The sequence below is a fragment of the Mytilus edulis genome, chromosome 4 (assembly GCF_963676685.1).
Source record: "Mytilus edulis chromosome 4, xbMytEdul2.2, whole genome shotgun sequence".
NCBI classification, from domain to species: Eukaryota; Metazoa; Mollusca; class Bivalvia; order Mytilida; family Mytilidae; genus Mytilus; species Mytilus edulis.
Window position 1 is genome coordinate 11,837,614 of NC_092347.1, and position 25,713 is coordinate 11,863,326.

At 31.8% G+C, this 25,713-nt stretch overlaps 1 protein-coding gene across 1 annotated transcript in view; it reads right to left on the minus strand.

The window, feature by feature from the left end:
* Window positions 1–4,185: 4,185 nt before the first annotated feature.
* Window positions 4,186–25,713, minus strand: part of LOC139518670 (transient receptor potential cation channel subfamily M member 2-like) — a 39,342-nt gene continuing 17,814 nt past the window's right edge. Inside the window, exons 11-20 of the mRNA XM_071310144.1 lie at window positions 22,391–22,510; window positions 21,340–21,430; window positions 20,348–20,579; window positions 18,005–18,106; window positions 16,751–16,894; window positions 8,002–8,301; window positions 6,990–7,185; window positions 5,979–6,138; window positions 5,152–5,351; window positions 4,186–4,326 (exon numbers count right to left, since the gene is read on the minus strand). Of these exons, the coding sequence (XP_071166245.1) occupies window positions 4,256–4,326; window positions 5,152–5,351; window positions 5,979–6,138; window positions 6,990–7,185; window positions 8,002–8,301; window positions 16,751–16,894; window positions 18,005–18,106; window positions 20,348–20,579; window positions 21,340–21,430; window positions 22,391–22,510 (1,616 nt within the window). The 3' untranslated portion in view covers window positions 4,186–4,255. The remainder of the gene's footprint in view (window positions 4,327–5,151; window positions 5,352–5,978; window positions 6,139–6,989; window positions 7,186–8,001; window positions 8,302–16,750; window positions 16,895–18,004; window positions 18,107–20,347; window positions 20,580–21,339; window positions 21,431–22,390; window positions 22,511–25,713) is intronic.

Consider the following 25,713-nt stretch of genomic DNA (forward strand, 5'->3'; position numbering starts at 1 on the left):
TGGTCACGGTACCATAAATGTGGAGGTTAAAAGTATGATATTTTCGCTAATATAAACAAACACGTCTGTTCAGCCATAACTTTTAATAACAACTCAAAGAGCCCACGGCGACGTCACTGAAGTCGCCAACGTCGCCAATGGCAATGTACAAACTTAGGAACGTCGTAATCCCGCGGTAATCTCGACAGTTACAAGTGTAATATTTTTTTGTTTTAATTATGAATATGAAGTAATTTTGTCAAGAAATGAAGAAGGAAAAAGTTTTCTTAACAATACTGTTTGAATTTTTAAATCAATAAACAAATAATGCGAACTGGTTTATTCCTTGTACCTTTGTTGTCCCATCAATGAAATGTGCCTGCGGCTTAAAAGAAGTATCTGGTGTTCTTAACATGTAGTTTTCAATATTAAATCAAAATAAGGAGATGTGGTATGATTGGTAATAAGACATTTATCCACCAAAGTTCAAATGAAGAGAATTTAAGCAATTACAGGCAGTTCTACGACCGAAACGTTTACCTTGTAGTCACCTATAACAGGTCCCGACTTATAAATATGAAAAATATTCAATGAGAAAACTAAGGGCCTCATTCAGTTGCTTTTCATTTCCCTTCAATCTTGACACATACAATTTATGTACACAGTAAATCGCTGTATTCTTTTTAGCTCACCTGGCCGAAAGGCCAAGTGAGCTTTTCTCATCATTTGGCGTCCGTCGTCAGTCGTCGTCGTCTGTCGTCGTCGTCCTGCGTTAACTTTTACAAAAATCTTCTCCTCTGAAACTACTGGACCAAATTTAACCAAACTTGGCCACAATCATCATTGGGGTATGTAGTTTAAAAAATGTGTCCGGTGACCCGGCCAACCAACCAAGATGGCCGCCATGGCTAAAAATAGAACATAGGGGTAACATGCAGTTTTTGGCTTATAACTCAAAAACCAAAGCATTTAGAGCAAATCTGACACGGGGGTAATGTTGTTCATCAGGTCAAGATCTATCTTCCCTGAAATTTTCAGATGAAATGGTAATTTTAAGGAAATTTTGCTGTTTTTGGTTATTATCTTGAATATTATTATAGATAGAGATAAACTGTAAACAGCAATAATGTTCAGCAAAGTAAGATCTACAAATAAGTCAACATGACAAAAATGGTCAGTTGACCACTTTAGGAGTTATTGCCCTTTATAGTCAATGTTTAACCATTTTTCGTAAATCTTAATAATCTTTTAGAAAAATCTTTTCCTCTGAAACTACTGGGTCAAATTTAACCAAACTTACCCATAATCATCATTGGGGTATTTAGTTTTAAAAATGTGTCCGGTAACTCGGCCAACAAACCAAGATGGCCACCATGGCTAAAAATAGAACATGGGGGTAAAATGCAGTTTTTGGCTTATAACTCAAAAACCTAAGCATTAAGAGCAAATCTGACAGGAAATTGTTGATCAGGTCACGATCTATATGCCCTGGAATTTTCAGATGAATCGGATAATCGGTAGTTAGGTTGCTGCCCCTGAATTGGTAATTTAGAGGAAATTTTGTTGTTTTTTTGTTATTATATTATTATAGATAGAGATAAACTGTAAACAGCAATAATGTACAGCAAAGTAAGAACTAAAAACAAGTCATTATGACCAAAATAGTCAATTGACCCCCTAAGGAGTTATTGCCCTTCATAGTCAATTTTATATTCACATAGACCAAGGTGAGCGACACAGGCTCTTTAGAGCCTCTAGTTTTACTATCTTTTCAATTGTTTGCGAAATTGTGAAATTGCTACAAATTGAAACTATGGATTAGTTTTGTATGATTGTCCCATGTAAACATGATACAGAGACAGTCGGTATAAGTGTATTATAATGCGTTTTCAGTGGATGTACTAAGGTTAGATTTGGGAATTTGTGCCAAATTTTCGGAAGCCTTAGTTTTTTCTTATCATACAGGGTATTTTCGATTTGAAACCCAAATAATACCAATGCAAATATAGAGTAAAAGTCCGAGTCACCCTTTTCCTTGCCATTTTTTAAAACTCAAATATCTCAAAAAGAATCTCCATGACCTATTTTTATCTTATTTTGTTCCTTTACTAATGCTTTTTCGACTGATAGTATTAATTTTAGAGTTTAAGATATTTTTCTTTGTAGATAATTGTTTCTTGGTAAAGACCATGTGCTGATCTTTAAAGTAGATTTTTTCCTGGGAGATTATATTTAAAGGATTTCAAACGTTCAAATTTTTAAACGCATTTATTAAAAAGAAGTATTTCTGAGATACAATGTCAGGGTATTTTACCAAAACAGTATAGAAAAAGGTATGATTGAGAATGAGACAACTATCACGATTATGAAGATCAAAAGAAGGGAATTATGAATGACTGTATGTCTTCCAACAAACAAAAACAAAAAAACATTTCACAAAATCAACTATAATGTTCCCGACATAAGCATTCTCTGAAAAAAAATGAATACAATTAATACAAGCGGCAATTTTAATTAAAATAAATATAAACTAAACAATGTTTTTCATCAAAAACAGTTGACTTTCCCTTTAATTCGTATCCAGCCGACAAGGCCAGCTAAGCAACCATGACACAACAAAGCGTTCGCCTTAGCGGAAGATAACAAGTGAGGTGCTTTTATAAATTAAATAAAAGAACACAGCTCCAATGTCCCTCGCGATGCACTTATTAAATATTTCCGAATGGGCATAACTATTTTTTTTTAAAGTCGATCTTCGAAAATTGTAGAACTTGTCCGAGATATACTTTATACCAATAAACTTAATCGTAAATAAACAGATTGGAATTATGTTCGACAGACAAGCGTCTCCTTCCCAAAAGAGTCATAAGTAACGCTTAAATAAATTGATGTTATTATTTTTCTTTCTTTCACTTCTTTCGATTATTCTCTGTCGTTTCGCGTCATATCTCCAATCCTGGGGCCGTGTCAATGAAAGTATCCTAGGACATGTCCTACGATAGGTCTTAGGACATTATTTAGGATGGTCTTAGGACGTGTCTGAGACATGTCTTAGGATGTAAAACAAAGCTGTCTTAGGACAGTCCTAACTACGATGGTCCTAGGACCATCCTAACAAATTTATTTAATTGAAAATATATGTAGAGATTTGTATGACATAGATTGAATCGTATTTTAGGACATATGTAAAGAGAGGGAGGATGACTCTTTGTTATATAACAAACAATTAACGCAAAATAAAAGTAAAAAATTTTACGGAAATTTACTAATAAATACGTTATTAAATATGATAAAAGATATAAATGAATTTAATACGAAAATAAAAGTAAATGGTCACAAAAATTTGTGATATACGTGCTGCAATTTTAGTACATAAACTAGTTTTGTCCTTAGGTCCACTCGATTGCATTACTTGTATCGAATCGGGAATAGGTAAACAAGAAGTAAACTTTTTCCCATATTTGAACTATTTAAAATATGTTGCTTATAGTTCAAAAAAGGCAGCACGAAATAATTCAATATAATACAATTAAATCTTTAACAAACATTTAACAATATTTTTTAAAATTTATTTTATCTTAATTAATGATAGTTTAATATTGTATTAGTATTTTTAGTATTGAGTTTATGCCATATTTGTTGTTTTTATTACGTTTTAGGACGATGTAACCTTTAGGACTATCCTAAGACATCTAATTGTATATCCTAACTTTAGGACCAAATTTAGGACATATCTTATTTTAGGAGACTTTCGTTAACCCGACTTAGGACTAAGACGTGTCCTAAGACCATCCTAAGACATGTCTTAGTCCTAGAACAGCTTCGTTGACACGGCCCCTGAAAACCAATCATAATCTGTCTTAACAAAATTCGCTCACAAGGTATATTCTTCAGGAATATTTATATGATAAATATATTGGTAAGAAGTAAAACCAATTTTAGAATAAATTGTGCATGGGAATGTACAATTGAAACATGAGAAATCAATTCTCCATTATTTAAAAAATATTGAGCGCTAGAACAATGATTTGCATCATTAAAATCATATAAACACATTTTTAATCATACTAAAAACTTCTTAAAAAGCTAACTGCAAAATCTCGAAGTGATTAAAAACAATTTCAAGTTTGAGTAAAGCTATGTACATGTTCATCATATTCTCGTAGATGATTCAATGTTATATTTTCCATTTAGTTTGTCTTCCATCTTTCTTTGATCTTTGTCTATAGTGTTTCTTTCAATACCCTAGATGTAATTGTTTCTTCTGTCTGTACTTTCAAAACTTGTGGACACATTTAATTGCATTCAATGATTGAAGTGTGTTGATCTTATCTAACGCTCTTTTATCTGAAAAAAATATATTTACCTGAATGAAAAACATAATTCTGTGTTTAAGTATAAACCTCAATAAAACAACTGTCCGTTTCAACAACATGATTAACTATTAAGAAAAATCTAATAGCTCATTGTCACAGTAGTCAGTAAGTTCATACAATATATGTCCCCCTCTATCGAAAACTAAAAATAATCACAATATTTACAACTGAATAAACTGTTTCTTGGTATACTTATTCAAAACTATACAATCGATTTTTAATAAAGACACCTAGTTCTGTGAGTACACATTATTACTAAAAGCTAATTCAAAACATTTTACAACTAATAAATAAATGATGTTAAACAGACTGTTATAGCAATCAACTATATAAGTAAAAACTGTCTGCAAAGTTACAAAAATAAATGTTTGCATACATAGTGTATAATGGCGTTAGACGTTTTAAAACATAAAATTATGATATTCACTTTAAGAATGACCATTTCAACGTCCTCGATGGTTTCGTAACTCCACCCAACCCTGAAGTGTTTAACAAAAATGAACCGACTCCGTGTGTTGCTAAAGTTTATTTAATAATCACAAACCCTGAGCACTAGGAACGCTCATTAGATGTTTAACATATTTGAATTTTCAAACTAAAAGTCAGAATGCGAAGTGTGTACTTAAAAAGTTGATAATGAAAGCATAGCAGAGGATGCCAATTTTTCCGAGGTATCGGTCTCGCTTCTTTTTATAGATCGTGCGATTCCCTCAAATTCTGTCTGTGACCTTTATTTGTCATTTCCTAATTGGAAATTTAATAGTTAAACGCAGTTTACACCTAAAACCATACTCACGAGAGGCAGCTTTGTCATCTTGTTCTTTGTCTTTCTCTATTTGATTCTTAATGCACATGATGCACCTGTATGCGATGTATATTGGTCTGATCACAAGATTCAGGGGAGCAGGTATCCTAGTGCGGTAATCCATAATGACTTCATATCTTAGGTATCGCCATAATTTCTCTGAGATTTCCTGGACCCGTTCAAATCGATAGCTGAAGGTAATTGCATCAATTATAGCATACAAAATATGAATTATAACTTTAAATGAACTTTTTGTAAAAATGTTTTCGAACTACTATGAAAACGTCAAACTTTTTAATAAAAACATAAAAAAAGAATCAAAATGTTTTGCTGTGTGTCTGTTTAGTTGTTTCACAATGGGTAGGGAATCAACTATTAAACCTAGTATACCCATTTAGAGGAAGTAGCATAACCCACCATAATATTCAAATCAAATTATCTTCATATTTCAGTTTTATACAATTTAAGTTCAATTATGGCAAAAATGCTTCAAATTAAAATTAGGGGCCATGGTGGCTGATTGGTATAAGTAGTTCAAGTATTGTAGTCACTAACCAGTTAACACAGAGGTTATGATTTCGAACCGTTAGTTGCACTTAACTCTAATCTCAGTTGATTAGGATTATCAGTTTTCTTACCGACGTCTGTGGTTTTCTCTTGGAACTCCAGCTCCCCCGCCATGAAATAGCACAATAGTGTTGAAAGTACCGTTAAACACAAACCAATCAATTAATCAAATTATAATTATAATTATTTAAACGTTAAGTAAAAAATCATTTTTCGTCAGCTGTTGTACTCTCTTGTAATACATAACAAACCTGAACACCGCTATCAGAAGATTGACAAGGAGGAGGTTCGAAATCAACATATACAAAGCCGTTATCACAACGAGTATCCAATCATATTCATTGCACCGTTCTATGGCAGGATTACTTTCCCATTCGCTCTGTATTGTGGTACATGGCGTAGTACTATTTGCTGAAATATTTTCGTATCATAAATATTATTTCAGGATCTTTTTTAAGCAATAATTTGAAAACGGCAATAATACTTGGAGTAGTATTCATACATTGTGAATCATTTTTTTTGTCATTGTAGGCATTTAAGGGGGCTTGCGGTAATATCGAAATGAAAAAAAGAGAACTAAATTACAGAAATCTCTTAAATTATACAACTATTTAGTTAATGTACAGCTTATTCGAAAACAACAATAAAAAATATAGGTCACCGATGAGTTAAAAAAGATATTTCAATTTTAATGCCAAAAAATGGCATTTTTGCACCAAAGAGAGATAATGTGGAGCTTTCGTCAATGATATCTACATTTCAAAAGTCACCTTGGGCGAACACGAATTGATTTTTTGGAATGGTCTTTGTACCATATGATGAAGTAACAACTTCTATAGGTAATTAATGAAATTTGTAATGAAAAAAAATTGTTTAATTTTTTTCTGAAAATCTTATACCCGCGAGCCTCCTTAAACGCATGTATTACAAGTATCAAATTTGTAAGCCCTGAAATGATAAAGCAGCATTTCCGAGCCAGTAATAAATCCATCCTGTCTATTCGTATAATGTGTTTTAGCTTAAAATTTTCCATAAAGTCCGGTATTTTCGTTATTTTACTTTTACCTCATTGGTATTTTAACCTGTTGAAAAATTTTCATCTTAAATGTGCCTTACTCTCAATCCTCGCGATTAACTATGTCATCAAAATGAAGATTTCAGTAAAATGACCCTATCTATACTTTGTTAAAAGTTGTTTTTTGTCTTTTTCTTTGCGCGACTTCCATATTAAGATATATACAACATATACAATGAATGCGTACCCTCAAACTGTTCCAACATAGGTTCGCCATATATTTGCCAGTATGGGATATAAATGATTTTCCATATTCTCCAGTACCTCCATTCTCCTGAAGTCCACATGTCTTCATGTTGTGGGTACATATTTGCATGATACAGAACTCCAACACCAATCATAAATACAAATAAAATCCCAATGAATCGAAAGAGATCCTTTAACTGAAAATGTATCATCATTACAAAAACAAATACAATATATATAATAAAAGTCTCTTACTTATATAAGTCATTTTCTCGAAAAAGATATTTAAAACAAACAAAAACAAAAACATCGAAAAGATTTAGCAAAACTCTAAATATCTTTTAGGAATAGCTATAGACACTTATTTATGTTTTCCCTTGAACGTAACAGTTCATATCTTTAAAAAAAAAATGTAAAATGAAGGTGAGGGTTTTCACAGTCATAACAGCAGTGTGATGAAATGTAACTATTATATTAGTTAGCGAAGACTCACAGTTGTAAATATATAAAAAGGTTGAAAATAAAAACGAATGCCAAGTGAAGACTAAACATTGAGAACTAATTATAAGATCCGAAGACCAACCTCAAACTATGAATTAAACTCAGCATACACTATAAGGGAAAAAAACAGCAAAGGTTAAACACGATAAGAGATTGTTTTATGTTTTCAGTTGATAACGCAAGAAATTAAAGGAGACTAAGACTCGCTCCAGTATGTTGACCTTTGATTAAATTGGCTATTTTATCGGATCGTAGTTGTCATACAACTTTTTACGTTTCTCGTTTTTTCCAAATGGTTCCGTTGAAACACTTCGATGTAATCGTTTTCTCTGATCAAGGTTATTCTAGACAGGCGCTTCCAACGCATGACATTTGTATTAATTAATACGGAATCCCTTTGATTTACCTTTTACCAACGGTTTTTCTGAGGTGTTTGTGGATATAATACGCATAGTTAGTTATCATATTAAGTGTGAATGTAGGAAGTGAATCGTTACTTTAATGTGACATACCATTTCCTTTATCATGATAATTTTTGGCCCAATTTTCCTTGACATTAACAGAACATGAAGAAATCTCATGTACATCGCAAATAGACTCATGCTGAAAAAACGTCTGTATGTCTTGTTAGTTTTTGTTGACCTGAATACACGAACAAATATAGCCACGATAGTCAGTGTATATGATAGAACATCTAGAATGTTCCAGAAATTGAACAAATATTTCTTCAATCTATACCATCGTGAATGACGTAATTTTTTGTCATGTGTAGATTTACTGATCTTCGTTACAACAATAGCATCTTTCTGAAACTGAAAAAGAATATACATAAATGACGCCGTTTTCTCGTTTGAATTGTTTTACATTGTCATTTCGGGGCCTGTAAAAGCTGGCTATGCGGTGTGGGCTTTGCTCATTGTTGAAGGCCGTACGGTGACCTATAGATGTAAATTTCTGTGTTAATTTGGTCTCATGTGGAGAGTTGTCTCATTGGCAATCATACCACATCTTCTTTTTTATGTATACATGTATATAACACATTATTTCTGACGATAATACATCGACAATAAGGTGATCCAATTTCTTCATGGTATAATTATTGACTTATTTATTTAATTCAAGTAAAAGGTAATGTTGAGTAAATTAGGATTATATTTTGGTTACAAAAATAGCATAAAATCCTTTGTCATCTGTGACACAGCTATCTTATGATGACTTATCAACTGGGGATGGCGTACTTATCCGAAAGGATAATTTTAATTTCAGTCCGTGGAGTCCGTTATGCAGTAGTTGCCATGAAGTCAGCGAACCCTTTATAATTTGTTAATCATTATAGGCTATTTAAGCTCTAGTATCTTATCAACTTATAGATATTTACTCCATATGTAACTGATGCTGGAATGTAGCTACATAAACATGGAAATGTTTATAAATGGAAAGTTTAAATAATCTCTTCTGTCGTAAAAGTTTGTTCTTAACCAGTCCTTATTGTCAATTTCAATATGTAAAGAAATGCGGGTTTCTGCTGACCTTTATATAATTAGTAAAATCATTTCAAGATCGATAGGAAAGATGCGATCCACAACGTCTCGAAGCTATAATAGTTATCAAAAGTACCAGGATTATAATTTTATACGCCAGACGCGCGTTTCGTTTTCATAAGACTCATCAGTGACGCTCAGATCAAAATAGTTAAAAAGCCAAATAAATACAAAGTTGAAGAGCATTGAGGATCAAAAATTCCTAAAAGTTGTGCCAAATATGGCTAAGGTAATCTACTCCTGGGGTAAGAAAATTATTAGTTTTTCGAAAAATTCAAAGTTTTGTAAACAGAAAATTTATAAAAATGACCATATAATTGATATTCATGTCAACACCGAAGTGCTGACTACTGGGCTGGTGATACCCTCGGGGACGAAACGTCCACCAGCAGTGGCATCGACCCAGTGGTGTAAATAGTTATCAAAAGTACCAGGATTATAATTTTATACGCCAGACGCGCGTTTCGTCTACATAAGACTCATCAGTGACGCTCAGATCAAAATAGTTAAAAAGCCAAATAAATACAAAGTTGAAGAGCATTGAGGATCAAAAATTCCTAAAAGTTGTGCCAAATATGGCTAAGGTAATCTACTCCTGGGGTAAGAAAATCATTAGTTTTTCGAAAAATTCAAAGTTTTGTAAACAGAAAATTTATAAAAATGACCATATAATTGATATTCATGTCAACACCGAAGTGCGACTACTGGGCTGGTGATACCCTCGGGGACGAGACGTCCACCAGCAGTGGCATCGACCCAGTGGTGTAAATAGTTATCAAAAGTACCAGGATTATAATTGTATACGCCAGACGCGCGTTTCGTCTACATAAGACTCATCAGTGACGCTCAGATCAAAATATAAATGTTTATTAAAACAAAATTTCTACAATTATAACAGAACGTGGCGTTAAATGTTAATGATACCTTCTTTTTTTTTTATCTGTTTTGTCATTTGATTTTGTCATGTGATTATGGACTTTCCGATTAGATTTTCCTCTGAGTTCAGTATTTTTGTGATTTTACTTTTTATCTTTGTTTTGGTATTCCTAAAACGCTTCGATGTGAACTCTGCATCATATGAGTAAATGAACATGTCGACAAAAAGAGGAGCATATGTACAGTTGGTTTCCAATCAAAACTTACAAAATGCTTTATAAACTGTTGAATATATAGGTGAGTGACTTATTTCAAAAAGACGCTTAGTTAACGACTTTAATGCACCCACCTAACACACGGCTGTATTATATATCATTCGAACGCTAATAACCTGTACTTTCTGTTTTGCCCGGTCGTAAAAAAATCGTACGGTGCATTTTCTGTTAAATCGAGGTCAAAGGTCATGAATAAACATTCCAATTTTTGCGATTACTAAACAAAAAGCCATTTTCTAATTCTTGTACCATAAAATTTTCCAAAAGATCATATGAACTTTATGTAACATGATACATTATTTCCAAATCAAACAAAACATAAGAGATTAGATGCGCAATATTTCCCGAAAAATTGAAATTTATCATAAATCCTAAAAAAATGAAAAATTGTTTCAAAAGCAAAATATATCTTGGGGAATCGATATTTGTATGCTAAAAAAATAGATAAATGTATATGTTTTAGGTCAAGGAATATTTGTTTTGTAATTTTAAGATGCAATTATTAATTATTGTTCATAGAACAGTCTTGTATTGATGTGTTTAAAGTTGCCCAAAAATCTGCCATCTGCAAATAGTGATCATTTTGTTATTCTATGTTAAGATAACACATCGCTTATTGTCAATATCAGGGAGGAGAATGATTTTCCATAATAAAAGAAGGGGTATTTAAAGTTCGAAAAGAATATATACGAGCTAATTGTGGTAAAAATATGTTTTTTACGAAGTCAAACTTATTTACTTTTTGTAATCATGTTTAAATGCAAACATGACTTTGCGACTGAATCGTAGGCAACATTGAAATAAGTAACCTTGTAAAGAAACACTTGCTTGTCCAAAGCGGGATGTAAACGAACTAAATAGAATTCTGCTGCTTCTTATTTAGTTTAAAATCGTGTTAGTCATATTAAATCTGTTTAGAAGTTTAATCGCTTTAATTGTTTGAATAAAAGATGCTTTGATCATTTTCAACATAAGCTTTTAAAATACAAATGCAGGTTATTGTGTATGTAAAACACTATAAGCAATTGTGAAATAAAAAAATGAAAAAGTTGAATACTCTTCCTGACCTCATAAGATCATTCGCTTTTTTAGGCAGTGATCGTTTTCATGGTGTGCTGTGTTTTGTGGACTGTTGTTCGTCTCTTGGACTTTAATTTAATTTTGTTCATTGTTTTAATAAAGTTTATTTGATTCATGGTTAGAGATGTTGATTGTCCCTTTTGTATTATTTTACTTTGAAGAATATTAACATGCAGTAATGAAAATCGTCCAAAAACGAACAAGATAAGCAACAGTATACAAAACCCAACATATAAAACTACAGATTGAGTAACACAAACCCTCCAAAAATATTTGGGGTGAACTCAGGGGCTTCCAAAGGGTAAGCAGATTATGTTCCACATGTGACACCCCTCTTGTGGCTATGTAATTCCTAACTCGGTGCCAAGCCTTATTCGGTAGGTTAAAATCAAGGCAGAGATGACGGTATTTTTGTTACGTCGATTGGAACTTATCAGTCGTTATCTGGCGAAATAGATATTTCATAATTGTCAACCAACTAGTAGTGGCGTCAATAAAATGTTCTAAGGGATAATTTCAATTTTGCATTTGAACTCTGGTTTAAAACCATATTCGAACCACCATTTTTCTTCAAATGTCCTGTACCAAGTCAGGCATATGGCAGTTGGTATCCATTAATCTGTTTCTTTGTATGTTGGCGTTTGTTTTTGAAGCAGTTCAGTGTTTCTGTTATATCGTTGTGTTCCTCTTATAGTTGATGCATTTTCCTTGGTTTTGGTTTGTGACCCGGATTTGTTTCAATTACTAGTAATTCGATTGATGACTATTGAATAGCGGTAAACTATAGTTGCCTTTATTTAATTTCTTCATTGTGAGCAGTTACGCACTATCACGAAAATCGTGAAAGTAAATGCAAGCTCTGAAATATTGTATCAACTTGGAGATATATACTCCACAAGAAGATTGCGCGAAATCGCGTTACAATTGGGCAAGTGTTTCAATAAAAAGGTTTATTTAATTTCGCGGGCAGTACGTCGACTGAGCATGCAAAGACAAATTAAGGAAATACAAAACCCTACATTTATACGTCATATCATAAATATTTCGGACTTGTTATTGTTTCAGAGGATTTTCGATGAAATCGGTCTCCTCCTTTAGTAGTATAGATATGCAGCCGTTGCTATAGTATTGCTACATAGAAATGAAAACTTTATAATTTGGTAGTAAGGAGTGTTTTATGGGTTGATTTATGCTCTTCTCTTTTGTCGTAAAACTTGTTTTCAACCAACCCTCATCGTCGATTTCAAGATACGTGATAGAGTTAACTATACCTATAAGCTGTATTGCTTTTGGTTTGAAATAAACTATTAATTAACTATATCTGTTGAGTCTTTTATTTTCAATTTGAATGGAAAATACGATTCCAACATTGTCACAAATTTGGCACTATTCAGTGAGATGACATCATCTATATAGTGGAAAGTGAAGTTTCAAGATAATGCTAGCTTCTTTTCAGTCGTCATCAGAAACTCTTGCATGAAGTTATCCTCGTATGAAAAATGAACTAGTCATTCAAGCTATTCAGGAAGTCTAGTTGTAACTAGAATCGTTGCGTAATAATGGATTTATTTTCTTCAAAATTATTCTCGTTTGATGAATTAATGCATTTAAACAATGAACAACGCAATTTAAGGTAGCACAATACAAAGATTTTGTCACTCCCAATCAGACAACTTTAAACTGATGTAATTCATTACATCCTTCTTTATATTTTATAAATGAGGTACCAAAAGAAAGAAGAAGGATTAATCTTTCAAATTCAAAATATTACATAATTAATTATTATGTAATTAGTTGCTATATCATGATGTCCACACTAAAATGAATTTAGCTTCTTTGTTCTTCATAGCACCCCAAAATATTTTATATATTCTTGTACAACACAGCTTGACCTCCAAAACTGTGTCTCAGATTTCCAAAAACATCAATAGAACAAATTTTATACCCAATTGAATTTAGTGGTCTCTTATGAATTGATGTTGCAAACTTCATTGAAGATTTATGAGAGAATGAAATACAATAGGAAAAATCTGAGACACAGTTTTGGAGGTCAAACTGTGTTGTGCAAGAATCTATAAAATATTTTGGGATGCTATGAATAACAAAGAAGCTAAATTCATTCAAGTATAGACATCACAATATGGCAACTAATTACATAACAATTAATGATGTAATAATTATGTCATAATGAAATTATCACAATTTGAAAGATTAATCCTTCTTCTTTCTTTTGGTACCTCATTTATAAAATTTAAAGAAAGATGAGTGGAACTACATCAGTTTAAAGATGTCTGATTAGGGATGAAAAATCTTTGTATTGTGCTACCTTAAGCAATCAAGAAGTCATGTTTTATAATGTTTTTACTAGTTTTTTATTTCTTTGAAATTTCAATTTATTTTCTATTTATGTTTGTCTAAATCTTCAATTACTTTTTTATGGTTCACATTTAATAAATAAAAGGTCTTTTCACTACATCAATATTTATAATAAAGCTACAAATCAAACAATTAGAAAAATCGAAAGATGTTTAAATTATTTCAGTCTGGTAGTTAAAATGCAGATTGCAATTTCTTAGTTTCGCCCCCTTTATTTCAAGCAATAGTATAATTTGCGCACATATTTTTTTACTTTAAATTTTTCAATTTCTTAAGAATTTGTTGAATAAATCTTATATTGACAACATACAATGTTTAAATAGGAAGAAATGCTTAAAAGCTGTTTTTTTCACAGATGGTGGTATATTGGGCAACTGTATGAGTTGTTATGATTTGCTGTTTGTTTAGAAGTAAGCATAATTTTAGGAAATTTATGATGTCAAAAACTTCTTTGATAGTCATTACAGGGTTTTACTTAGTTTTAAGTGATTAGCAGTTGCATCGGATAGAAAAATTTGGGTTTTCACACATTTTGTTAACATTTGCTCGAATTTCAGGAAACATGTGCTGTCTAGCAAAAAAACGCTTTAAATATTTTAAAATGCATATGATTAATGTCTGTTAATCTCTCTGCTAAAAGTTTAAATTGTTTGCATATATGAATTTAGTGTATAAGAGTCATACTATGCAATCAAGATGAAGTCTTAGAAAATATGTACTTATTCGTCCTTGACCTTTGATCTTGATTTGACGGAAATTGCACCGTACGATTTTTTTACGACCGGGCAAAACAGATAGTACAGATGTGTAGCTTTCAAATGATATATAATTTAGCCGTGTGTTAGGTAGGTGCATTAAAAATTAAATTTTATGGTTAAAGTCACTCGCCTAATAACTGAATAATAGCGGAAGTATACATGAAGTCTGACTAGATTAAACTTATTGAAAAATTCTAATTCATATCCAGCTTTGTTTACGGATAATAATAAAGATCTTCATTATTTTAAGTGACGGATTGGGAATATATGAATAAATAGTAGAACAGCGTTTTCAACTTTGTACTTGTTTAGCTTTATAATTATTTAGATATGAGCGTCACTGATGAGTCTTATGTAGACGAACGCGCGTCTGGCGTATTAAATTATAATCCTGGTACCTTTAATAACCCCTAGTTTTTGGTGGGGTTCGTGTTGTTTATTCTTTAGTTTTCTATGTTGTGTCATGTGTACTATTGTTTTTCTGTTTGTCTTTTTCATTTTAGCCATGGCGTTGTCAGTTTGTTTTAGATTTATGAGTTTGACTGTCCCTTTGGTATCTTTCGTCCCTCTTTTAATAACTATTTGACCTTCATAGTTTCAGAAATAGATTAAATGGATCACTTGGCAGAACTAGAAATACAAAATTGTTTGCAAGGATACTTTTTTTATACACCATTACGCATATGGGTTAGTTGAAAAGCATGTATTTGTTTTGTCATAATTCAAAGATTTTAAGCATATATTCAATCTGAGAAGACAGTGATTAGGGACAAGCAAAGTTTGGTGGAATTGTCGAAATGAAATAAAAAGATACTGGCGGACGTTTCAAATTGAATTCTCTTTTTCAATTATGGAATACATTTTTTTTTTATTTATGCATATTTAATTCATATTTATTCATATTGAATTCATATTTATTCATATTTATTCATATTTATGCATATTTATGCATTTTTATGCATGTGTAATTCATATTTATACTTTAGTTCATAGTTAAGCTTTGATTTTATTCATATTTATGCATATTTAATTCACATTTATGCATATTTAATTCATGTTTATGCTTTAATTCATATTTATGCTTTAATTCATATGTATGCTTTAATTCATATTTATGCTTTAATTCATAGTTATGCTTTAATTCATATTTATGTTTTAATTCATATTTATGCACTGCTGGATAAATCCTCTTATAATGATATACATTGTCTAATACTACTATACTTAACGATAATTTAGTGTCATGTATTATAGTAATTATCTATCTAGAGCTAGTAACAATTATCATTATTTATGCCGAGGAGTATATATTCTTATTAACATAATTAACATTATAAACGCCAAGTTATATATAATTATTATATATGCCAATTCAAATATTAATACTATATAGTAATAGGAAGATGTGGAGTGGGTGCCAATGAGACATCTCTCCATCCAAATAACAATTTTTTAACAAAAGTAAACCATTATAGGTCAAGGTACGGCCTTCAACACAGAGCCTTGGCTCACACCGAACAATATACATGTATTAGCCAAGTAACATCTATAATACTAAAATTACGAGGTCCAATTTGTCAGCCGTCATCGGGTAAAAACGACAAATCAAAGAATTCAACTCTATATATAGCTAATATAGGACAATGGTGTAGATTAAAAATTACACCACTCCAGACCCTTTTGTTTTCCACATAATTAATATTGTCAATAATTAACAAGTTCCGGGTCGAATCCGATACCGATACCAATAATATATTCACCGGTTACCTATTACCTTATCTGTACGTTCCGCATTTGACAGGCGCACCACCAAACGGTGTATTTATGATTTTGCTATATACACGGTTCATAATTAAAGGGTACGTTCCGCATTTGACAGGCGCACCACCAAACGGTGTATTTAGGATTTTGCTATATACGCGGGTCATAATCAAAGGGCCGACACTACTAAATTCAATCTTTGTCAAATTTTTCTCTATTGTAGTTTTATTCAGCAATCAGCAAGACTTTCTAGATAACTAATATGGGACAATGATGTTGATTAAAAAATACTCCATTCCTGGATAGCCAGGACCTTTTGTTTTCCAAATAATTAATATTACCAATAATTGACAAGTTCCAGGTCGACGGGTTCAAACAGAAAGATTTGAAAGCAGAGAAAACTGTGTATCTTATAATCGACATGACTTTATCAGATGACAATACCAATTACTTAAATAAGGCTTAGGCAAAGTTGTATACTTTAATTCAGTTACGGACCAGCAATATCACGGGTGTGTACTTGTATTATTGTTATTTATGATAAATTACAGAATAGTATATATATGCCAAGTAACAAGTTTGTATTATATATACCAAATTTCTGTACTCTTCAAAAATATCTCCAACAAGATACAAATAAATAGCTTTTTCGTAGAAACCAATTGATTCTACTCCATGATATACATCCATTTCTAACAGGAAGGCACTGTAACATACCAAAGCACCAAAAAAGAATACCTGTAAGTATTCAAAAACAATAATTCAAAATAATGGAAAAAAATATGTAGTACAGAAAATGTAACACTGTGGACTCATTATTTATCGTTGGATACCAATATTCTCGAGTTTCGTTGGTGCAAGATCCGCAAATAAAAATGTTCAACGAATGCATACTTTCAATAGGTTTTGTGTGTAGAGATTGACAAAACCACCAAATCAAATACCGACGAAAGTGCAAGTTTTCCTCACTCCACGAAACTTGATACCCACGAAAATAAAAGAACCCACAGTATAAAGTAAATCAATAATAAGTTATTATGTTAACAAGAGGATTTCCGAGTAACAGGAAACCTGATGTTCCTGTATGAAAATAATATTTGAAAATTTTGACCCAAAACTAGGATCATTCTAAGAAAAGAATTCATTTTTTTGCATGTCACAACACAATGTAGTAAAAATAAATTGTCGACAGCTTAAACGGTTTTTGAAAATAAGTGAATATAAGCCAAATCTAAATTTAGAATATGAGCTTGACCTCTGACCTTGACCTATCTCTATCACTTAGAAATGCACATCACTTATATTAATTGCATACGGGGGAATAATTTCATATGGAGTCTCCGGATAGCTTCAGTCAACATGAAATGTAACACCCTGAGGATGTAATGAGGAGTTTGGAAAAATAAATTTGTAGATTTCTTTGACGGTTGTGAAGGAGATCTCATAAAAACAAGAAACACTGTTCGATGAGAAAACTCTTAGAGAGAAAAGTGTTCCGTTAAACAGGGTCAGTTTCAAAAGCTTATGAACTGTATCATATTATATTAAAAAAAAAATAAGCAACCTTTTTAGAAAAAAAACTACGGCAAGATAAACAATTGGCAGAAAAAGAAAAAATAAGTTATCAGAACAGAACCAGTAGGTCTTTCCACGCAAAAGCGGGAATACCTCATAGTAAGCAAAATATAGGTTATCAGATCCACAATAAACACAAAGCAAACAAATGAAATGAGTGTTTTTAATACCACTGAGTTCGTATAGTTGAAAATAGACTCATCATTCCTGAAATTACTAAATTAGATACTTTAAAATTGTAATTGATGCAGTTTGCATGTATGTATTACTTACGTAATGTAGCAAAAATCTGGTAAGAGGAGCGACAAAAACCTTTGGTCCTTCATACGGTGAACATTTCTTGCAACAACAGCACCAAATATTTGAACAGCCTTTCTGCACAAAAAAAAAGGAATGAATAAAATATTATTTAAAAAATATTGCAATACTAAAAATATAAAAAGACCTAAAGAGTGGTAAACTGGTAAAATAAAAAAAAAAATACAATTTCACCCTAACACTGTTCTGATAAAGATTAAGGTTATAAAAGGACAATATTTGGTTTAATACAGTTACCTCTAATCGATCATATTTCCCTACTAATCTTAAAACTTTGAACCTTTCTATAAAGCAACATTTCTGCTGCGCCGTTAAGTAAAGTATATAATTCAGTAATCCACAATACCTAGCTTTCCATAACTATAATGGATATAGGATATTTTTACAAACCCACTCTTAAATACAAGTTAAACTAATTTTATATTTGTGAAATTTTAAAACATTTTTTTAAGAAAATATATATCTGACGAAAGCACAATGCTATTCCGAAGAGACGAAATATATAATAGATGTAGTTGTCTGTTTAGTTTAAGTTCTATGCTGTAGTAGATCTCATGTTTTATGTGTATTTTATTGCGCCTGTTAAATCGTGAAATCCCACTACATTGTTACGCACCTTCCATGAGTCATGAGCCTGTATGTCTAGTTTCTACTTTTTTTTATATAGATTAGACCGTTAGCTTTCCTGTTTGAGTTGTTTTCAACTCGCCATTTTGTGACCCTTTATAGCTTGCTGTTAAGTGTGAGCCAAGGCTCTTCGCTGAAGGCTTATTTTGACATATAAGTGTTGATTTATTATGCATTGTCTCCCTTGCACTTTAGTTATACCTTCTTATTCATATGATATGTGTATGCCCAAAACACTACAAAAACTACTCTTAAGGGCATGCGATACAGTTTTGATCCCATATTGAAATTTTGCTGACATTTGCATAAAGGATATCTTTTTGCCTGATTAAATCAAATATATAAAAATATACCTCCATCTGCTACCTTTTGAGTAAAATGAGGTCGAAATTTATATATTTGCTAAAAAATCGGATTTGTGGATGTATTTTTCCTTTGGACAAAAATAACATTTCTATTTAAAGATGAACACAAACTGTTTTTTTTAAATTATTTGTAAATTCTGTTTGCTATAAATGTCCTTCGAATTTGTGCATTTTGTTGTTTTTCAAATAACTCATATTTATCAAATGTTCACGAATGTAGAAAAAAACATCCTTTTTTGCTGTATTTTATTACATTTTAAAAAATTGCACTTTTAAAGTTCTCATGATAATTGGGACACATAATCTTCTTACGTAATCAAACTAAATGGCATTTAAAAAAAGAGGGGTCCATGAATTCGTCTTCAAGTTAAATAAGTTTGAATGATAAAAATCATTCGAAAACTGCATCTTATCTCGATAAGTCGTAGTTTGACGTCGCGCGCGAAAATAACATATTACGTTAGCAACGTCATTACCTCCCCTGTACCTGTATCGTAACTATGCTGGTAATATGCACACCGAGTCAATTTTTGTTTGATGTCCTAAATCTATTGTTTGAAAGGCAACCACGCTTGGAACATTTTTGTGATTTTTTTCCCACACGATTATCTGTCACCCGTCCGGATATTTTGTTTAAGGTGATCAAATACTCCATATCTCTTCTCGTTTGGTTTTCATTTTTTCTTAGGTTCCTTCTCGTTAAAAGATGTACACTAAGAACCAGATTTTGTTTCTTTTGTTCCCCTTTCATCTGTTCAATTCAAATTTGCAAATGTTTCAATCCCAATAAACTCGTCCTAAATTCCGAGGTGTCTGTTATCAAAATTTGGTGCAGTATGAAAAAGCTGCTACTTAAAACATACCGACAACTGTTCTTTTGACGCTTTTAAAGACTTTTCAATAAATCAACAGTACCAACTTCACTACTACATGTGTACTTTACGACAATAAATATATTTTGAATGATGGTGTCCGAAATATTTGAAAATCCATAACGTATTTAAAAAGGACAAAAACTATACCCATTGCCGGTCAAATATAGATATATACAACGCATAACTATACCACAATGGTACTATGGAGAGAGAAAACATGACAGTAAAGTGTATATATTCATAGAACGATGCATTGTTTTTTAAAGCCATTAGCTGCTTTTTAAACTTAAAATGTGTATATATTTCGTTTTTATCATTAAAGTTTTGGAGTACCTTTTAATCAGTTAAGCAGTTTAGCAAGAACAGTGTTTAATCTTTTGAGTAATTTGAGTTTTTACCCTATTTAAATGTAACCAGTCAAGTACTTTTACCTTCCAAAATCCTCCGAGACTAGAACTAATTCCGCTATACCATATTTTATTTAAACATCGTTGAGGGCATGTTTGAGCAAGAACGTCCAGCATATCATGCTCATAGGCACATTGCATTGGACTTATAGTGATATCCCAAACGATGTGTTCTGTGAGAACTAAATCCATTGCAAGCTCAGCGTCATCATCATACAATCTCGATTGCAAATCTAATGCTCTATCTGCAAACAACCTTTTAAAAAAACGACAGTAAATGCAAACAAATTTTTAGTTTTATTATTTCAAGTATTACGTTTTTCTACCAATTCTTACTTTTTGAACCCAAAATCATCTTTGATAGGTGCTTTCGATCTTGCAGCGCAAGTATTATGCTTGTGTTATCATTGCAAAAGAATATAAGGGTTCATAACAGTTCAACAGTAGTGTGTTTTTATTCATAAAAGGGATCTTGGAAAAACAGGAACACATTTAGTAGATATTGTTTTTTTTTTCTTTTCGAATTCAGAAAACACAATAAAAGCTAAGAAACAAATTAAAAATAAAACACTTCATCGAATACAATAAAATAAACGAAACCATTTTGTCTGCACTAGATGTGCATTTCGACAATCAACTACCCATTCGTTATTTGTCGTCATCATAAATGTACTCTTTATGATTCAACGCAATTAGCTGATAAGAACTATTTTCTTTCATGCATTTTGGTGCATATGAGTTTGTATTTGGTCTGTGAACTTTGCTGTTTCTCCTGTGTAGTGCTAAATTGCTTTTGTTGTTTTTCTGTCTTTCAGTTATGTTTTTGTCGGTCTTATACTTCAAATTATGATTAAATTTACCACATGGTATATCTTTGTACTTTTCAAAATTATTTTTATTAACTTTACTCTTTTGTGACTTCCAGATTTTAATATAATTTATGCAGTTGTGTTTAGAAGAAATACACTTTTTATAAACATAAAGTTTCGACATTTTTCAAATGTTTTTATAAATACCTAGACTGAGCAACCATGTCAGACTTTGTTGCCTGGTCATTAGCACTGGCTGCCATTCTTTTGTATACACTGCTGGCCAATAATGCGCACACTAAATGAGTACAATATAATACAAAGTAAAATATTAAAAAATATTGAGTTCAAATTAAACTAAGGGGCACCACAAAAGTCTGATTTTTTTTAACTGGACCTAATTAGTACTTCACTTTAAAATTCGGGATTCACTTATAAAGTCAAGAAAATTCAAACTTTAATTTAGTTATATAGATAAATACTCAATTGAGTTATATAGATAACTCATTATAATTTGACTTTTTTCAAAGAATCAGTGAAAATAAAAATGTCTCATGGTAGTAATGTCTGTTAAACAAGTTTAATGTTGCTATTGGAAACGTTATCATGGGATTTTAGTTGCCTTCAATAATTTAGAAGTTCACTTTAACAAATATTATTAAACACTTAAAAGCAAAAGTTATAGATGGATGAATGTATTTGTCAGAGTTTCTGCTGCTTTATTTTTCTATGCCGGTTCACTGTTTTTGTTTGATTTGCAATAATTTATATAATATGATTGACTTAAAAAAGATATCAAAAGACAAAATATCATTTGTTCCAAAATAGAAAATATTATTGTGAATAAAACAATCAGTTAGTTCAATATTACATTATATGGGCTGATTTTGTCCTAATAAATTTCAGTATATTGTTTTATTACGTCAATTGGAATTATCTCCCTTATACAATTGACATAATAGAAAAAATGAGTTGCTTGATAGTGCTAATTAAAAAAAAACACACAGTTTCAGATTAAATATCTATAATATGTTTGATTGATATTGTCCTCAAATTGAATTTGAATTTAATAATATGTAAAATAACAAAATCAGGATAAATTCGTTACACAGTGACCAATTGTCCTAATACGGAATTTATCAGGTCAATTTTATTGACCCGATAAATTCTCGTATTAGGAAAATTGCACACTGTGTAACTTATAGTAACGGGCGTTTAAATAATTCAATTTGTATGTTTATCAATTATTAATACTTGCATAGTGGTTGTTCGCATTTCATCCAGAATATGGTAGCTAGTGTTGGTCTGTTGACAAAAATTGCCCATATCAGAAGATCTTGATATGCGGACCATTTTTCTGTTCTGTTCAGAGAGTTAACTATATGAACAAATTTCAGTTACATTTTAATGAAGACTTTACACAAAAAGGTATATATTCCATATATACAGTTTGCACATTGATTTAAGATGTATAGTGAAATTATTGACATAATTTCAATGTTAAAATGTTTCAGGCCTTATATTTTTGAAAACTTAGAAAACCGCTGTGTCAGGAATATGAAATTTGTTTTCCAGTCTATAGTACGTGGGCTTCAATTCCATAATTAGCGAAAACGGTTCTCTTATGATGTTAATCAAATGTTCAATGCACTTTTGTAAACAGTTATATAAAAAATGCGGCATCTTCTCACATTACTGCAAAGTTTTACAGACAGGTAAACAAATACATGTATTTAAAAGTGTAAATATATGTCTTTTTTCGATGTCCACAGTTATAAGTAGTGTTGTCAAATCGTACACTTTCGCCTAACCGGTTACTCGGATAATCGTTCGAACGATTAACCGGTTAACCGGTTGTTTAAGTTGATATTTGAAAGTCTTTTCAATAGTACCCTACACATAGATATAAGAAGATGTGGTATGAGTGTCAATGTGAATACCTTCCATTCAAGTCATACATTGACGTTTTTATAATACCATAAATTGAAGTTTGTCCTTTGGTATTATAAGGCTTGTCTATGAAAATTCCTGTCGAGGTTTGATTTTTAATCAAAAAAACGGTATCAACTATGGCGTTTGTACTAACTTCAGATTGAAAAATAAAAAATAAAAACCTTGATCTCGTAGATTTGAATATGTCTGAAACCGATGATTTTTTCATTTTCACTTGTTGTTTCCGAAAATAATGTGAATTATATTGAAGTATTTTAATTTTAATTGTTAGAAAAGTTATAAATAAAAGTAAACATTTGAAACCATGATCGTGGTTACTTTTAACATAACTGACGTGGAAGTCCAGGTGATCGTGTGGTCTAGCGGGACGGCTACAGTGCAGGCGATTTTGTGTCACGATATCTCAGTAGAATGAGTTCGAATCCCGGCGAGGGAAGAACAAAAAATTTGCAAAAGCAAATTTACAGATCTAACATTGTTGGGTTGATGTTTAGACGAGTTATATATATATATATATATATATATATATATATATATATATATATATATATATATATATATATATATATACGGACGGCTACAGTGCAGGCGATTTGGTGTCACGATATCTCAGTAGCATGGGTTTGAATCCCGGCGAGGGAAGAACAAAACATTTGCGAAAGCAAATTTACAGATCTACGATTGTTGGGTTGATGTTTAGACGAGTTGTATATACATAATGTACACAGCCATGTATCACCATCACTGCTGGTGATCCGATGGATAAATCTGTTGTAGAGTTGTCATTGGCTCAGACGTACTTATATATATATATATATAAAACGCCTAAAAAAAAGTGCACACAGCAACTCCAAATACAAAAAAACGTAACTATAAATGTAATTATTTATAAATATTTCGGATAACAGATATCCTTCCTCAGTGAGATTCTGATGTTAAATTAATCATCTTTAAGTCTTCTTAGATTAAACTGTTTTAATCTTGAAATTTATACAATATAAAAGTCAAACCGAACATCAGTTAAGACGCTTGCACCATTCTAAAAAAATACTAAACATGACATAGGTTATACAGAGAGTTCAAATATATGCTTTAAATACAAATAATAATGTGCGATATGAACTAGCACAATTCTAAAACTTTAACGGGAACGACAATTATGATGGTACAAGAATGATTACGTCAATAAAATTACCAAATAGACAGCACTGAACGATCTTAATTTATAAATATTTTAAATTGACAGAGTAAAGTAGCTACAACAGACTCAAACAGCCGTTAAAATGTAATAATAAGTTTTGAATAGGTATTACTAGCAGAATGTGGCTTAGTACTTAGATATCCCTCAAAAAATTAAGCAATTTAAATTGGTATCTTCAACAAATTTATTTAATAGATGAGAAAGGTTAAGAAATAGAAACAGAAACTGTAATAATAAGTAATATAACCTAAATGTGAAGCACTACACGAAGTCGAACTACATCTTTTCATTTATCCCATTTGGTGCCAAAGTTGTTAATGTTCTTATCCAAAATCTTGCCCGAGCGAGTCTATTCTCCTTAGACCAAGCAGAGTTGTGGTCAATGATTTTAATGGTCAGTCGATTGAGATCTGTCAAAGTGTGGCCAGGGGATCTCAAATGTCAACTGAGAGGGAGGTCTGGCTTGCATTGGTAGTCGCTACGATGGCCGTTCATTCGCTTGTGAAACGTCTGTTCCGACTCGCCAACATACTGTTTGCCACATTTACACTGTAAGAGATACACAACATTTGAAGTCGTGCAATTAACATTGCAACATATGGTGTATTCTGTACCAGTGGAGTGACTGTTAAAAGTCTGGATATCCAGTATTTGTTTGCAAGTCAGACATCATTTGTTTCCGCAACCCTTGCAAGAACCCCCAGATGAAGAGCCTGCTTGAGATGATAAGTCAGCTCTCACCAGCAAGTCTTTAACGCTTTTGGGCCTACTGAAAGCCAGTACAGGCGGCTCGGGAAAGATCTAGGATAGTTTATTAGGATGTTTTTCGATTTCTTTCAAATTTTCGCGGATTACGTGAGATAAGTTGTCAAATTGTGGATGGTAAGTCAACACAAAAGGCACCCTCTTGTTGAACTTTTTGTCTTTATATTGTAAAAGCTCATCTCGGCTGATGTTGTTAGCACGAGAAAAACCTTTATCAATGTCTTTTCTTTTGTAGCCTCGATGTTTAAGGTGACCGCGAAGTTCTTTTTCATGTCAATATCGTCGATAAATCGGAACCAAGAGAAGGGTTGATAAAGAGATGAATTGAGAATTCGCTGTTCTAATTTCCCAATAAAAATATTGGCATAAAACGGGGCCATCGTTGTTCCCATTGCTGTTCGATAATGGTAATTTTATTGACGTAATCATTCTTGTACCATCATAATTGTCGTTCCCGTTAAAGTTTTAGAACTGTGCTAGTTCAGAACGCACGTTAAATTTTTAGAATGGTGCAAGCGTCTTAACTGATGTTCGGTTTGATTTTTTAATTGCATATTTCAAGATTGTAACAGTTTAATCTAAGAAGACTTAAAGATGATTCATTTCACATCAGATTCTCACTGAGGAAGGATATCTGTTATCCGAAATATTTATTACATTTA